This window comes from Varanus komodoensis, unplaced genomic scaffold, assembly GCF_004798865.1.
Source record: "Varanus komodoensis strain SLA01 unplaced genomic scaffold, ASM479886v1 scaffold29_1, whole genome shotgun sequence".
NCBI classification, from domain to species: Eukaryota; Metazoa; Chordata; class Lepidosauria; order Squamata; family Varanidae; genus Varanus; species Varanus komodoensis.
Window position 1 is genome coordinate 5,001,432 of NW_025335759.1, and position 15,230 is coordinate 5,016,661.

A 15,230-nucleotide genomic window follows, 5' to 3' on the forward strand; every position below is an offset into this window, starting at 1 on the left:
TGAGGAGGAATTGTATTCAGGGCTCAGTTCTCCCCACAGTGGTGCTATTTCACACTGCAGGTGGGTATTTGTATGCTCAAATGTTCTTCCATGAAGAAAACTAGATGTCAGAGATAAAGGCTCTAGCCTCCTCCTTGAATGCCTAGTTTTCCATGTGCAGGGAACTGACTTCATGTGGTTGATTCTCTGAGTGCCCACCTGAGGCCTGCAATTCAAAGCCCAGGCACAGGTTTGCAACCTTGACATGGACTAGTTTCTTTGTTTTGCAAGCAGTGTTCAAAATGCTGTCAATACAACTTCCTCTTCCTGCCTTCAGTTTCATGTAATACCAGAATGGGAATTCAGCTTCTGTACATTTTTGGTCAGAGTGTTGATCTCTGGAACAGGAGAGCTCAGAGGAGAGTTCCAACAGCGTTGCCTCCCGGTTGTTAGTGGTGTGGGTGCTTGCTTTGTGTGTGGAAGGTCACAGGTCCAGTTTTCTCACAAAGCCAAGCCAGCAGCGCTGTTGCTTCTTTTGCAATGGTGCAGTTTCCAGGTTGCAAAAGAGCCAGGCCTGCGTGGATGCTGCAATCCGGCTGGAGCACAAAAAAGCAGTCCTGGGCCTCAGTTCTATCTGCCTGAAATTTTTTGGCATCTCAGTTAAAGAAACTTGGGTAGCAGAGCCAGCAAAGATCTCGCTTGAGACCACAAGAGCAGCTGTTGTTCAGAGCACCCATCACAACTGGGCTAGGCTGACTTCAGGGTAACATATTTGCTGCCACTGGTGCTGTGTGTGTGTGTGTGTGTGTGTGTGTGTGTGTGTGCGCGCGCGCGCACACACGCATGGAATTTTAAGGGAGGCAAAGCTATGTGGGGATATGTGTCATTTATTGGATGGAGAGTCCAGATTTAGCCATACTTAGAGAAGATCCATTGCTTACACCAAACCCACTGAGATCAGTGGAACAAGCTGGTCAGCACTGATTGCAAGCCCCCTTGATCTTAATGCATCGACAGTAAAATTGATTCAAGCTGCCCCAAATCCAAAATCCAGTAGCTACGAGCAGGGCCAGCAAACGGCCACCTCACGCTTCCTTCTCATGCCCCAGCCACTGACGGTTACGGGCAGCAAGTGCCTGCTTCACTGCTTCAGGGCATGACAAGACATGTTCAAATGTGGGCCACACGCTAGGATCTGCACTGGATCTGAAAGGGCGGCCAGGCAGGCCCACACCCCACAACCTGCTCCAGCCCCTCCGGCCCCGGGCTCTTCAGACATGCATTTGTATCCCAAACTGCAGCACTCCACCTGGGAACACAGTAACTGTTCTTAGTGCCTGAGATAAGGAAAGGTAGCCCAGGGCGGGCGCTGCCTGCATGCCTGCGAGGCACCTCTGCAGAATGTCCTGGGAGGACAGGAGCCAGCGTCCCTGTCCCTGTCCCCGCTCCCCTTTCCACTGAAGTTCCCCAGGACACCAAGTGCGCCTGAAGGGCATTTGCCAGTTCAGCCCAGGCAGCTGCTGTGCTTTCCTGCCAGAGCCTGGAAGAATTGTGTTGGCTGAGGTGGCACAGCAGCCCTTGGCGGAACATTGTGCAAACGGTTGTGTGTCGCCCCCTCCCCCACCGCACCCTGCTCTGCTTCCTTTTGAGCATTGCAACACTTTCTTACGAATAACACCTGGAAGAGGGTTTGGTGGGGGAGAGAGAGCTGCATTTGCGGGGCCCTTAGGCCAGGCAGGAGGAGGCAGCTGCTTTAGTTGCTGGGCGGAGGGGCGTCATTCTGACCTGGTCTGGCCAACGGGCCCAATCCCTCACTGAATTCCCCATCGTGCAGTGCAGCACATCAGATACAGCGTCAGATAACCCCAGCCCCCTGGCAGAGTTGGAGCAGTGCTCCATCCATCGCCACTGGTTGCATCCACCAGGGCTGACCGTCAGTCAGGTGGACAATTAGCTCAGGGCCCCCTCAAACCCGCAAACAGACCTGATGCAATATATTTCTGAAGTTCTGTTTATGACTCAATTCCTGCTTCCTCATGGCCTGTTTCCCTTGCTCCTCTTGCAGGCTCCAGTTGTGCCTGAAGTTCTGTCCAGCCGTGGCAAGCTCAACCTGGCCCTCAAGTTCATCCCGGCGGGATCAGAAGGTGAGACTGGGGCTCTGCTTCCTTTCAGCCCCCTCCCTGCCATCTGGGTGTCTGTGTTGGTGTTGGTGGGGGTGGGGGTTTAATGCCCACTTCTAAACCCTTCAGAGCAATTCTTAGCCAATTTCAGTGGCAGGGCAAAGGATCCTTAATGGTCCCAAATGTAGCAATCAGCGTGAGGGAAACCAGCCCTCCAAAACGTGAGGGATACCTCTATCAGACTATCCTTTGCAGCGGTGGAGGGCAGGCCAAATGCTCTTCCCCGCCTAGCTGCCATGGGCTTCTGCATTGGGGCACCCACCAGAATTGTGGACTTCAGCCCCCTTCTGTTCCAGCCATCAGGGCAGGTGGACAGGGATGATGTGAATTAATTGGAGTCTAAAACATCTGGAAGGCACCAGGCTGGGAGAGACTGCTTAGAGCCCACCTTGTCTGTCTTGCACCTGCGGGATCTGACTGTGGGTGGAAGCTCCTGGTGGGAGGAGAAGGGCTGCATTTAAAGGCAACTGGCGTTGGGCTGGGGCAGAGGCTTTGGCCTCCAGGGTCACCTCCATTCACGTGGCTTTTTTTGCAGAAAAGGGGCTTCCTCCCACCGGCGAACTGCACATCTGGATCAAGGAGGCACAGAACGTTGTTCCCCGCCGGGGTGGTACCGCGGACTGCTTCGTGCAGTGGTGAGTGGCAGCCCCTTCCGTGGTTGCGAAGGGGCAGGGCAGCCGTCCCTGACCTGGCACCCTCCAGATGCTTTGGACTTCGGTTCCCAGCAGCGTTTTCCAAAGGGTTGTTGGGAGCCGCAATCCAAAACATCTGGAAGACATCAGGTTTGGGGGGGCAGCGAGGAGGAGGAGGGATCCCAGGGGTTCAGCCAGCCATCAAAGTACAGTCAGTGTCTGAATGCATGTCGTGCCACTTTAGGCTGTGAAGAGTACACCTGCAATTTTTTGAATTATACCTCTGGTATAAAACAATGTCTCCTTGCCAAGAGAAAAGCCAGTGCAGCAGACAAAGCTTATCCTTTGTGTTATCCTGTGATGCCCATTTTCAGTCAGTCTGTAGGGAGGTTTTTTGTTCACAAAGAATTACAATGAAAACTGGACTCCACCTGTACTCTAAAGTCTATTCCGCCACCTCAGAACTCCCCCATCTGCTGCTCTTGCATGTTCGGACTCTAATGAGCTGCAGTTGGCACAGGTGGTCCTTTTTTGATTTAGCGCAAGAGTCAAACTAGATCTGATGCAGGAATTCAGGTGCAGTGGCCAACATCTTGAGCGTTTACAAAGAGGTGAAATCCAGATTGTGGCCGTTCTCCCACTGCGACTTGCCCTGCGGAGGTTCCAAGTACGTAATGCAGGGCTGTGCGTTTCCGGGTGCCCATTTCTCCTTAGCTGGGACCAATAACAATGCTGGGCGGGGGGGGGGGGGGTGATTTCGAGCAGCATAGGCAAAAAGGGTTAGCCATACTCCTGGCCTGCCCTCACATGGCACGGTCCCAGCGCAGATCAGCTCATCCTCCAAAAAGCTCAAGCTGGAAGCGAATTGCCTTGCCTGTGCACAATTGCCTCACAATTGTGAGACAATGTATGCACAAGTGCAGAGACCATTATGCACAAGTGCAGAGACACTTATGAGGCCAAATGCAGTGGGCTGCCTCAGGTAGTCAGTTCTGGAGGCTATTAAGGACAACAGAGCATGAGAAAGAGAACAATACATGGAATTTCAGCCACAGGGCACAATTCACTAGGAAGCTCCCTGTGCAAGCCTGTTGAAATGAAGCAGAGCTTCATATGCAGGCATGCCGTAGCTGACTGAACTGGCATTGCTGGAAATGCCCATGTTTGCTTTGCATTGCACTGGTTCCTTGAAAGATGGCACAGGCCAGGAGGCTGGGAACCTTAACCATTCTTAAGTCTGGCACATGTGCCTGCTAATGCTGGCAACATTACTTCCCAGGAGTGAGCGCTGCAGGGCTCCAGGTGGCTCAGCTTTGTAACTACAAAGAAGGCTGCCATAGGAAGTCCGACCCTTGATTGGACTAGCCCAGTATGGTGGACACTGACTGGCAGCAGCCCTCTGGCAGGGGTTTGTCCAGCCTTAGCTGGAAATGCTGGCCACTGCATCGAGACACTTCTGCATGCAAAGTGGGGGCTCTACCCTGAGCCACGGACCCTCCTGTCCAGTCCAGCTCTTCCCCAAAAATCCGCTGACCTGAAAAAGACCCATTAACTTTCCAGCTACATCCTGCCCGATGACAGCAAGAGGAGCCGCCAGAAGACCCGCATCGTGAAGAAGAGCCTGAGCCCCATCTTCAACCACACCATGGTCTACGACGGCTTCCAGGCCAAAGATCTGGCCGAGGCATGTGCGGAGTTCACTGTCTGGGACCAGGAGACCTTCTCCAAGCAGCGGCTTGGCGGCATCCGGCTAAGCCTTGGCACAGGTGAGATGCTGGGCAGGACTGTTGGCTTGGATATGAACATCTGTTTGTAGGAGAGTCTCTGGGTGGGTACCACATTCAGAAGCAAGTGTCGCACCTCCATAGAGGTGAATGGTCAGATGTATGCCTTGTCAAATCAAAGAAAGTAAAATGGCTTCGTTTTAGTCCAAAGGCCTCAGCAGAGGGGGAGGGTGTAGACCTGTGTGCATATAGTTGGAAGTACCGAATTTACATCTGAGTAATTATGCATATGGTCAGGCAGTTGGGCGTTAATAGGTACAGGCTGAGCTTTCCTGGGGGCAAGAAGCAGCGATAGTTTTGTTGGGAGTAGAGAGGAAATGTTATAATTTCCTCTGGCTTTCATCTGTCAAGGGTGTGATCATGTAGTAGCAATGTCTGTAAGCACCCAGACTTGGAAGCTTATGGCATCCTACCCAGAGCAAGACCAGCAGTGATGGAATTCCTACATTCTGCTGCACATTTCCCACTTTTTTGCCCATCTATCTTGGAAGAGGACGGAAAGAGGCGGGAGTGGCTGAGGGATACTTCGTATGCTGGCCACTGCCATCTCCCCGCCTCCCAGTTGTGGAAGCACCCCTTGGCTCCCACCCAGGACCACTTGGCTGAGCTGAGAAACAGCTGGTGGGGTGCGCTCCATGCTCACTGCAAAGAGGAAGGGGGCGCCGCAGAATGCAGCTTCCCAGCTGCAAAGTCAGAGCCTGCCTCAGAGTGTTGTCTCTGATCTCAGACCTGGAATCCAAACTAGCCTCCGGTCCCTCAGATGCTGTCCAAGGGCCATGGGGCTGCAGCTTCAGGATTGCTCAAGTCACGTCAGTACCTGTCTCCTTTTCCTTAGCAATCCACCCTTGAAGCCAGAATGCAAGCACTGGCCTGCCTTGCCTTGCTCCCAGGCGGCCATTCACCGCAAAAGGCTTTGAGGGGCGATTTTCTGCGGTGAAAACAGCATGGGGAACAGCAGCATTTCAGGCTGCATCAGCAAGCTCGGGGTGGCCGTGCCCATTTCCACAGCATGGAGCCATGATTCCACGCTGGGTCTGCTGTGGAGAATTAGGGCGGCTGCTCTCGGGCCCAGGCTCCTGGCACTGATCAGAAAGCAGGGAGAGAGGATTGCATGGAGGGGAAGCAGGGCAGGGGCCGAGAGCAGGGCCCCCCAACGCCACCCGTTGCCCACCCTGCTCTCTCGACAGTCCAAGTGATGGACGGGACGCTTGGTTTTCCTGCAGGGAACAGCTATGGCCTGCCAGTCCCCTGGATGGATTCGACGGAGGAGGAACGCCACGTCTGGGAGATGGTCTTTGCGAACCCTCAGCAGTGGGTAGAAGCGGGACTTCCCCTGAGGACTGATTTGAGCCCTAGGACCTAATCTCACAGCTGGGCCACTTTGTAGCGGAACACCTGTGCCCGGCAGGATGATGGGGGAAGAGCTGATCTGTTTCTGCAATCGGGGACCCGATGGATGTCGAGGGGAGCTCGCCATAGACTCCAGAACTTCATGGGGACAGCAGGGCTGCTTTGGGAAGGGCCGGGCCTGGCAGGAGACAACGGTACAAGGGCCAGGAGCCCACTGGGGCAGACTGAGGTGGGACCACTGCCCTCTGTGCTTGAAGGAGGCTGTTACCCAGGAGTGCAGGAGGTGAGTGTGCAGAGCTCCCGGGGAAGGATAACCTGAGCAGCCACCGTCGTTTTGGGGCCAGGGCATGGGAATGCCCCACGACAACAGCCACACACAGTGCTGGCTGGTCCTGATTTTAGTCCCTCACCTTCCCAGTCCTCACGCGCAATCAACCTTGACAAATACCATTTCCTCCACCTATTTTTATTAATGTTCCTTTTAAGTCCTTTGCATCACAACCTCCTTCCACGTGGTGCCCACTTTCCCTCTTGCTCTTCAGGAGGGGGATGCTAAGGCAGCAGGCATGTTTCTCCTCTTCTGTACTGGGCCAAGACACCTAAACCGGCGCAGTTTGGTTTGCAGGTGCCAGAGGCCAGGAGGAGGAATTCTATCTGGCATTACGGTTTAGGCCTCATTGGCTACAATTGGATTCCAGCAGCAGTCTTCTGCTTCTGATCCCAGAGCAGCCCCCTCCCCATGATGCCTGCAGGGCCGCAAGACTCCTCCTGTCCCTTTCCTTTCGAGATTCAGCCCAGTGGAGGAATCTCTATTTCTCAGTCCAGAAAAAGAGTTTGCATTGCAGGTATCAGCAGAGGCTCTTCCATAGGAACGGACTCTGAGGTTTTTTCTGACCCTTGTCTGCCCGAGCTGCTAGGGAAGTTTTCCCACTTTCCCCACTCAGAGGAAAGATGGAAAGCCAGTTTGCATTGCCTCAGTGTGAGGACGGATAAGTCTGCAGCCTGAAATCCTGCGAGGCGTTGTTTTTCTTCTTTTTCGCTGCTGGGCAAGAAAGAGGTCTGTGAAGTCCAGGGCCGGATGCCTTGTGAACACGTCTGGGCTTTTAGTCTTCCACTCTCACTTGGCTGTGTGTTGCACCTGCTGGTCAAAGGTTTTTCGATGCTCTAAGATGGCGCCCCAGATACGGCACACCATGCCCCCTCTGTCAAGGAAAAGCAAAGCAAGGCATCAGCTGCATGGAACCCCGCACTCGTCAGTGGAACAGACTTGCAAGATAATTATGCAAGAAATGCATGGAGCAGAGCAGACTCTGAACTCTTCCAGAAACTGGGCCATTCGGAACACAACTGCAGCCATCAAGTGACTGTCTTCATGCTTAAGCTGGTGCCTCTTGAATGGCTTCCTCTTAAATTTGAGAGATAACATTGGGGTTCTGGTCCTCGAAGAGCACGTATGCTCAGACCCTCGGCCTATACCCTGACTGCAGCCGGATTCCACCAACTGAAATAAATTGTCGTTTGTCTGCTTTCATTGTCACACTGCCACAGGCCTGGATGTTTTGTGATGCTGGGCAGGCCGCTGTGGAGCGGTGAGAAAGAAATGAGGCTCACAGAGAACATCTGGGGTAGAGGAAAGCCTTGATCTGGTGCCAGAAAAGATAGTAAGGTTGATGCCAGGCAGGCCGCAGTGACACACCTGGGAGAGTCGCCACTGAAAAGGCCCTTCTGCTGGTCACCACCAGCTGAGATTCCCTCGGTTAAAAACAAGCCCCTCACTGAGAAAGGTCGTGTAGCTCAGGTGTGCTAGACTTCTGCTTGTGGAGCTATATTTTCACAGGGAAGCATTTACGACAGTCACGCCCCTTTGGTGGAAGGGCCAAGTTCATCCCCAGCCTCTCCACGTAGGGGGGAAAAACCCTGCCTGCAACCCCAAATAATCACTTCCAACCCACATAGTCCAAACTTCCCCAACCCTTTGGACTACAGTTACCATCCGAGCCACTGTGGCCAAGTCAAGGATGATGGGGTTTGAAGTCTAAGACATGCAGGCTGGGAAAGGCTAACACTATTGAGCTAGTTAAATTGACTGTTTGATTCATCTTATGCAAGCTTCCTACACTCCTATCTGGCATTAGCTTTCTAACAATATCTTTTGAGACGTTCACAAGGAAGGCAGTGACCCTCCCTGTGTCCATTAACTGGTATTCAAAGGTAGACTGCCTCCTGCCATGGAGGTTTCATTAAGCTTTACAATAGCTATGGCTAGACAAACAGTTCATAAAGAGAGCAGGTCTATGGTCCCTGGTTGGGCATGATGGGGGCCAAAGGATGGCTCCAAAATCCCCTTCTGAGGTCAGAGACCACTCCAATGGGGAAAGGCGATGCTGGAGATCCCCTCCCTGCCAACAGAGCAGGGACCATAATAGCTGCCTGCCAGAGACTGGAAAATCAACGCTGGAGGGAAGATAAAGTTTGCAGAAGCCACTCGCTGTGTTCAGCAGTTTCTGAGCAGTGATGGCGCAGCCTGCAGAAATGTGCCCTTACACAGCTTTGCCTCTGGATTGGATGTGGCTAGGCCTCCTGGAAAAGGAAGGGGGCTCCTTGCTGTTAACTGTGGAGTAAATGGCATTTCGGCATAAAGCAGCAGCAAGAAAGGGTCTGCCCCAACTTTTGCTTCCTCTCTAGGCCCTACCTGATGCAGGTGTACCGGAGGTCATCAGCCGTGGCAGAATTCAGCAGGTCAAGCAAGGTGAATCTATGGGATGAGAGCTGGAAGGAAGAGGGGTGGCTTCGTTAGGGCTGGCCAAAGGGATGCCAGGTTTGTCCCCACACAGCGGAAATGGAACCGGTGGGGCTGAAAACAGGCATGTCCATGAGTGAACACCCAGTTTGGACACAGAAGTATGGAAAAAATTATCCAGTTCAAAAAAAAAAAAAAAGCTAATCGGGGGCCAGGGCAGAAGAATGTTGCCATGAAAATCAGGGGTGCAAGAGGGCTGTATTCCATTTCAGAATGGTAAGCCGGGCTAAAGTTACCAATTAAAATGAACCCACCCTAGCATATGTTGGCTTAAAGCTCTTACTGCCAGCGATTCAACATTAGGAATCGGGACAGATATTGAACAAAGGCCAGGAAATTACCAGACACTGGGAGAAAGGTGGTGGGACCATGGGGAGGAGTGTGGGCAGAGAGGCAGTTCCTGGGGGCTGGATTAGAAGGCAGAGGCCTGCAAAATCCCACGCACACATGCAGTTCTCAGTCAATGTGACACCTGATTGGGATGGAAAAATTGGTGCAGGCAGGTAGGGACAGCTACTGTTTCTTACATAAACTTTGCCAAAGGTCAGCCTGGAAAGTTAAGTACCTGGTCCAGTAGCCAGAAGCAACAAGGAATTCCACATGGGTAAGAGAACAAAATGCCCACTTGGCCTCTCCTCTGTCCAAGCCAGTTGCTGGAGGAGGACCAGAGCTCTCTGCCCCTCAGCAGTTTGTGAATTTTGCTTGCAGGCTAATAACATTGGAGGTTCCTTTATATGGCTGTCTTGTGTATAGGCGAGGGAGTGCCTCATCCCTCCTCTGCCCTTCTGCCAGCAAATGAGAGTCCCACTGGAGTTGATTGTTCTGCTTGTGTCCTCCTAGACTATGTGCAGGGTCCAGAGTGAGTCATTTTCCAGAGTAGCCCCACTGAAATCTGGGGGACCGAAGAGTCACCTCTAAGAGCTAGTGTGGCTTAGTGGTTAAGGTGTTGGACTGGGTCTCGGGACATCCGACTGTTAAGCCCTGATCTGGCCAAGAAGCACATCAGGTGACTTTGGGCTAGTCACTGATTCTGCGCCTAACTTCCCTCCCAGACTTCTTGTGAGTAGAAAATGGAAAACGCCTCGGGTTCTTTGCAGGGAAAAGAGTGAGACACAAATATAACAAGGTCTCAGTGTTTTCACGGGGTCTGCTCTGCTACAGGACTGACTCTGGATACAAACCAGTCTTCCATCTAATGCCATTTCAGGGCTTCACCCCAGGAAAAGGTGGAGAGCCATCTTCCCCAACCTGAGACTATCGAACCCATCACCATAGCACATCCAAAGGGACGTGATGGCTGAGGATGATGGGTGTTGCAGCCCAACTCATCTGGAGGGTGGTCAAGAACATTTGCTCTTTTTTGAAAAAAGGAAAGATAAAAGGAAGGCGCTTCTTGCCTCGAGACCAGTACAGTGATGCAAATTTTAAGAGGCACAAGGCTGGATCTGGGAGATGGTGCTTAGGCCCTCTTCCCCGACACTAGACCCCAAAGTGTGACTTACCGTTGCAATTGTGGCTTTGTCTGCTCCGTGTTTTTCTAACCACTCGGCAAGGAGGGGATCTGCGGCCTCTTCCTTTCTCTCCCAGGTAAATGCTGGGGGAGGAGAGACTGCGAGGAAAGCAGGAGGAGGAGGAGGTTCAAAACTGATCAGCTTCTGCTGCTGAAAACCACACAGCATAACCCTCCCAAGATTCCTTGCTTCAGGGGCTTTCGGTTCTGCAAAGCAGGCCAGCTCCCTGCTGCCTGGACAAACAGTCCAAGAGGATGGAATGCTGCACTGAGGAAACAACGTGCAAAGAATCCCAAAGGATCTTGGGATCGTTGCAGATCACAAGCTGACTGTGCATTGTCAATGCGGTGCGGCTGCAAAATGGGCAAATGCTATTGGAGGCTGCATTAAATGAAGTGTCATTTCCAAATCCCGTGAAGCGCTAGTTCCCCTTGGCTCAGCACTCGCTAGGCCTCATCTGGAGTAATGTGTCCCGTTCTGGGTACCACAGTTTAATAAAGATGCAGACAAGCTAGAAGGGCAACCAGGATGGTCCAGGGACTGGAAACAAAGCCTGATGAGGAGAGATGGAAAGAATCGGGCATGTTTAGCCCTGAGAAGAGAAGACGGAGGGGAAATACGAAGGCACTCTACAAGTGCTTGAAAGGCTGTCACAAAGAGGAAGGACAGGATCTCTTTCTGATCATCCCAGAGCGAAGGACATGAAATAACAGGCTTAAGTTACAGGGAGCCAGATTCTGGCTAGATAGCAGGAAAAATGTCCTGTTAGAGCAGTTTGACAAGGGAACCCATGAGCTAGGGAGGTTGTGGGCTCTCCCACCCTAGAGGCATTAAAGATGCAGCTGGACAGTTGTGCAAGATTGTCTGAGCAACTTGGAATCCTGAGCTGAGCAGGGGTTGGACCTGATGGCCCTCTGGCCTCTTCCAGCACTACAGCTATGGCAGGTGGCAGGTGATGCGAAAGACCTTTGCCAGCCAGTGTTGACAATGCTGGATTAGATGAGTAAGCAGGCCAAATTTGTCTATTGGAACTTCTTATAGAGAGACGACTGAAACTTAGCAGAAAGTGTCTGTTGAAATCTTGCAAAACACAATACTGCTAAAATGAAGATTTCCAGGAAATATGTGGTAGAGTTTGAAAACACCACCCACATTCCTTGTCTCTAGAAAACCAAAATTTGCAAAATCAACACACCCAAATGCAAACCTGCATAAATAAAACCCATATCAGAATCCAGCTATTCCCAGTACAGGATCCGGACTGGCTGGGTGCTTAATTTGAATCTGTCTAGCATGGGACAAACATCATTTTCTGTGCAACCTCTCAGTGGCAGACCCTCTCAGTGGCAAATTCCCACCAGACCCTGCTGCTCACCTGTTAGCTTTTGGCTTCTCAGGGCACAGGTGTTCTGTTCTGTAGTCTGTAGTGCCTCCTGCAGGAGCTTCTGGTATTCACGCTCCTTCTCCATCAGTTCCCACTGTAGTCTGGCAGAACATAAGAGGTGTGAGCATAAACACACATCCTTTTGCAACAGTGAAGACACAAACAAGGTTTCTTTAAAAATATACTGACAGAGAAGAAAGGCCCTGAAGAAGGAAATACCTTTCCAAAACATGTTTAGCTTATTAAAGCATTTTTCAGACACCTGAAGACATCTCATCTCTTGTTTTTTAAGCAGACCTAAGAGCTGATCCACTGCTGTTAGGAAGCAAAGGAATTAGCAAGCAAGAAAGCAGACTCAGCATTTCTAATGGTGATTGCTCCTGCTAGAAATGCTGCTGGAGAATTTTACATCTCTCCCCAAAGAACATTCAGTAAAATATCTCTCACCCCTTTTAAGGACCCACTGAAATTCTTTTGGGAAATTTCATCCCAGGTTTTATAAATGTTTGAGCTACTAAGCCAAATTTCCAATTTTCTATCATGGCTTCTCAGGATCGTGGAGCCGGTGGCCTTCAACTGCCTTGTTGGCTTAAACAAGGAGGACCAGACTGGAATAGCCAGCCACCCATCACTCCACACCCAAGAGGAGCAAAGGCCGGCTGCCCTCTGACCCCTGGTCCCACACCAAAGAGCCGGACAGGACTCACTTTCTCGTCTCGGCCTGCAGCTGGCTCAGCTGAGCCATGAGGGACAACTGGTCTTTCTGGGGCATCTGGGAGTCCAGCCAGCTGCTGGTGGAGGTGCCAACTCCAGAGCTTGGTGTGCCTCTGTTGACCTTGAGGGTGTTGTCCTGGCTTTTCAAAGATGGCGGTTGTTGGGTCGAAAGGCTGCTGTCTTGTTCTTCTGGACTGCTCAGGTGTCCCTCACCTTCTCCAGTCAAAAGCTGTGGTTTTATTCTGACCTCTAGAAACAGTGGAGCAAGGGTGCAGATAGTTCCAGAGCAGCAGACAAGTAGTGGCAAGTACACAGTTCAGTGGTACAGCACATGCTTGGCCTACAGAATGTACTCATGGCCACTTCCTGGCCTTCTGAAAGAACTCGAGAGCTACCAAAGCCTCCACCAGTGCCAGCTCCGGGGTCCTGGGGTGGGGCATCCTCAAAGGGCACCGTCAGTGCCTGGGGCTGCTCCTCTCCATCACTGCGACCAGCGGCTTTGCCTGCCAGGCCAAAGAAGCCTCCAGCAAGCAGGCCTTGGCTTCTACTGCCCTTTCATTCCTTGGACCACAGCAAGAGACAAGGGAACAAGGAGATCCTCCTCAGTGGACCCCCTACTAAGGGTATGGTCCCTTGACAGGAGCCCAGTTATGACAACCTAGATGGAGACCTTGCCTTCATGCAAGAGCTCTGAGAGTTGTCTCATGGATCCACTAAAGGGGACACCAACTTGCGGAGGAGGAGAATGATGTAAGCAGCTTTGAGTTCTTTAGAAAAGAAAAAGGCAGGATATACATCTAGTAAACAAACAAATATTCTGTTGAAGGGGCCGATTCTCAAGCACATGCAAGCACACAGCTTCTATACCCAGAACATATCCTATGTTCTTTCCTGTGCCCAATCCGTTTCTCAGACCAAGGCAACTCTTGGTCCTTTCCCCCGGGGCCAGCCATCCGTCTCTTCCATCGTCGTACCGACCTGTTAAGAGGATGGTAAAGGTTGCCTGGACCGCTTGCCCCATGAGGTTATCCAGAGCGAATACCCAGTGAGGCTTGATTTGGAGCTTCCGCAGTGCATGCTTCACCTTGGAGATGGGAACAAACAAGACGGATTGCACATCCTCAAGAAGGCACGAAAAGCCATGCACGAGGGGACCATCCAGTCCGCCATTCTGTACATGCTGCAGCCACTGCAACCACCCACAGGATCCCACAGGCGGGATATTCGTCTCTACCGTGTTGGCTGCAGCCAAACACAAAGCAGGCTTTACGTAAACATGCGCCATGCGGCACCCCGAAAGACCCAAGGGCATTTAAGCAGAGTAACACCGGGATACTATGAAGGAGACTTTTCTATTTGGGATCCAAGGCATCATACTCACCGCATCTTGGAAAGTGAGGAGCGGGGCCTGCACCTGATAGAGGCTCAGCCCATCCTTCTGCAAGGTGGTCTGGAGCTGCAGCAAGTCCTGAGCCAGCTGTTTGCGGCTGGGAGAGCGGATGTAGTTCTTCAGGCAGGACACCAGCTGGCAGATGTGCTCCAAGGACAGCAGGCACCCAGGGGAGGATGGTGGAGAAGGACCGGCCTGGAGGGAACAAAGCCAAGGACAGCTGGAATGGGATGTGGCCAGCTGCCTTAAGCCGAGCCAGAGCCTTGGTCCACACAGCCTTGTATTCTGAGCACTGACTGGCTGCTGCTCACCAGGGTTTCCTACACAAGTTTTCCAGCCCTACCTGGAGAAGCCTGCGATCAAATATGGGACCTGCATGACACGTGCTCTACCAATGGTGCAAGAGGCAGCTGAAGTGGGGCGAGTGCTTACGAACATCCAAAAGGGATACTATTTGCATAAAATCTGCAGGTGCTGATTTACATGTCCAGTGGCAAATTTAGAAATCAGTGTTATACATTAGGTGGCAGCCTCTGATCCCCCTGGAAAAGCCTGGCCTTCCCCTTTTGCTGCCGCCCCCTTGAATCTTTCTGCCTGAGCACTCCTCTGCAAGCAAAGGCTCCTTTCTCCCCCACCGTCCATCCCTTTTTACACCTGGGGCAGTGGTGGCGGACCTGTGCCGCAGCGGGCGCACAGAGCCCTCTCTGTGGGCACATGGGCCAAGTCACCCCAGCATCGCCCCAGCAGCCGAGCATCAGATAACAGCGCACATGGGGGCCATGCGCAAGCTCGGAAAGGAGTCGTGGTGCCAGGCGATGAAGTCACAAGCTGCGAATCATTAGCTGCGACTCGTCCGAGCTTTCGCATGGCCAGTCAGTGCACTGCCAAGCGGGGGGGGGGGGGGGGGAGAGAGAGAGAGATTTGCTTGGAGTGGCTGTGAGTTGTTTTTTCTGAACTAAAACCTCAGTTTTCAGGTTTTATTGCAGCGTTGGCACTTTGTGATGAGTAAGTGGGCCTTGGGTTGCAGTTTGGGCACTCGGTCTCAAAAAAGTTCACCATCACTGGGTTAGGGTTAGAAAAACGAGGTGTCCTGGCATGCTATCGATGGTTGGAATGTGTTTAGAATGGGCAGAAATGATGAGCTGCGCAGAAAAAGCTACTCAAGGAAGGCTTTTTCAAAATCGCTCTCTTTTCAATGGAACTTTAGCCCTGTATTAGGGTTAGGGGTATGCGCCAGGGCAGGGTTAGGGTTAGAAAAATGAGGTGTCCCGGCATGGTATCGATGGTTGGAATGTGTTTAGAATGGGCAGAAATGATGAGCTGCCCAGAAAAAGCTACTCAAGGAAGGCTTTTTCAAAATCGCCCTCTTTTCAATGGAAATTTAGCCCTGTATTAGAGTTAGGGGTACGTGCCAGGGTAGGGTTAGGGTTAGAAAAAGGAGGTGTCCTGGCATGGTATCGATGGTTGGAATGTGTTTAGAATGGGCAGAAATGATGAGCTGCGCGG

At 52.0% G+C, this 15,230-nt stretch overlaps 2 protein-coding genes across 3 annotated transcripts in view; one reads left to right on the top strand and one right to left on the bottom strand.

The window, feature by feature from the left end:
- SYTL1 (synaptotagmin like 1) overlaps positions 1 to 7,460 on the top strand; it is a 33,704-nt gene extending 26,244 nt beyond the window's left edge. For both annotated transcript variants that reach the window (XM_044435051.1, XM_044435052.1), the window contains exons 12-15: positions 2,045 to 2,123; positions 2,695 to 2,794; positions 4,352 to 4,557; positions 5,799 to 7,460. In XM_044435051.1, coding sequence (XP_044290986.1) covers positions 2,045 to 2,123; positions 2,695 to 2,794; positions 4,352 to 4,557; positions 5,799 to 5,938 — 525 coding nt within the window. In that variant the 3' untranslated portion in view covers positions 5,939 to 7,460. The remainder of the gene's footprint in view (positions 1 to 2,044; positions 2,124 to 2,694; positions 2,795 to 4,351; positions 4,558 to 5,798) is intronic.
- Positions 6,376 to 15,230, bottom strand: part of MAP3K6 (mitogen-activated protein kinase kinase kinase 6) — a 37,672-nt gene continuing 28,817 nt past the window's right edge. Inside the window, exons 17-23 of the mRNA XM_044435273.1 lie at positions 13,716 to 13,919; positions 13,313 to 13,418; positions 12,328 to 12,583; positions 11,612 to 11,721; positions 10,228 to 10,334; positions 8,618 to 8,694; positions 6,376 to 7,127 (exon numbers count right to left, since the gene is read on the bottom strand). Of these exons, the coding sequence (XP_044291208.1) occupies positions 7,043 to 7,127; positions 8,618 to 8,694; positions 10,228 to 10,334; positions 11,612 to 11,721; positions 12,328 to 12,583; positions 13,313 to 13,418; positions 13,716 to 13,919 (945 nt within the window). The 3' untranslated portion in view covers positions 6,376 to 7,042. The remainder of the gene's footprint in view (positions 7,128 to 8,617; positions 8,695 to 10,227; positions 10,335 to 11,611; positions 11,722 to 12,327; positions 12,584 to 13,312; positions 13,419 to 13,715; positions 13,920 to 15,230) is intronic.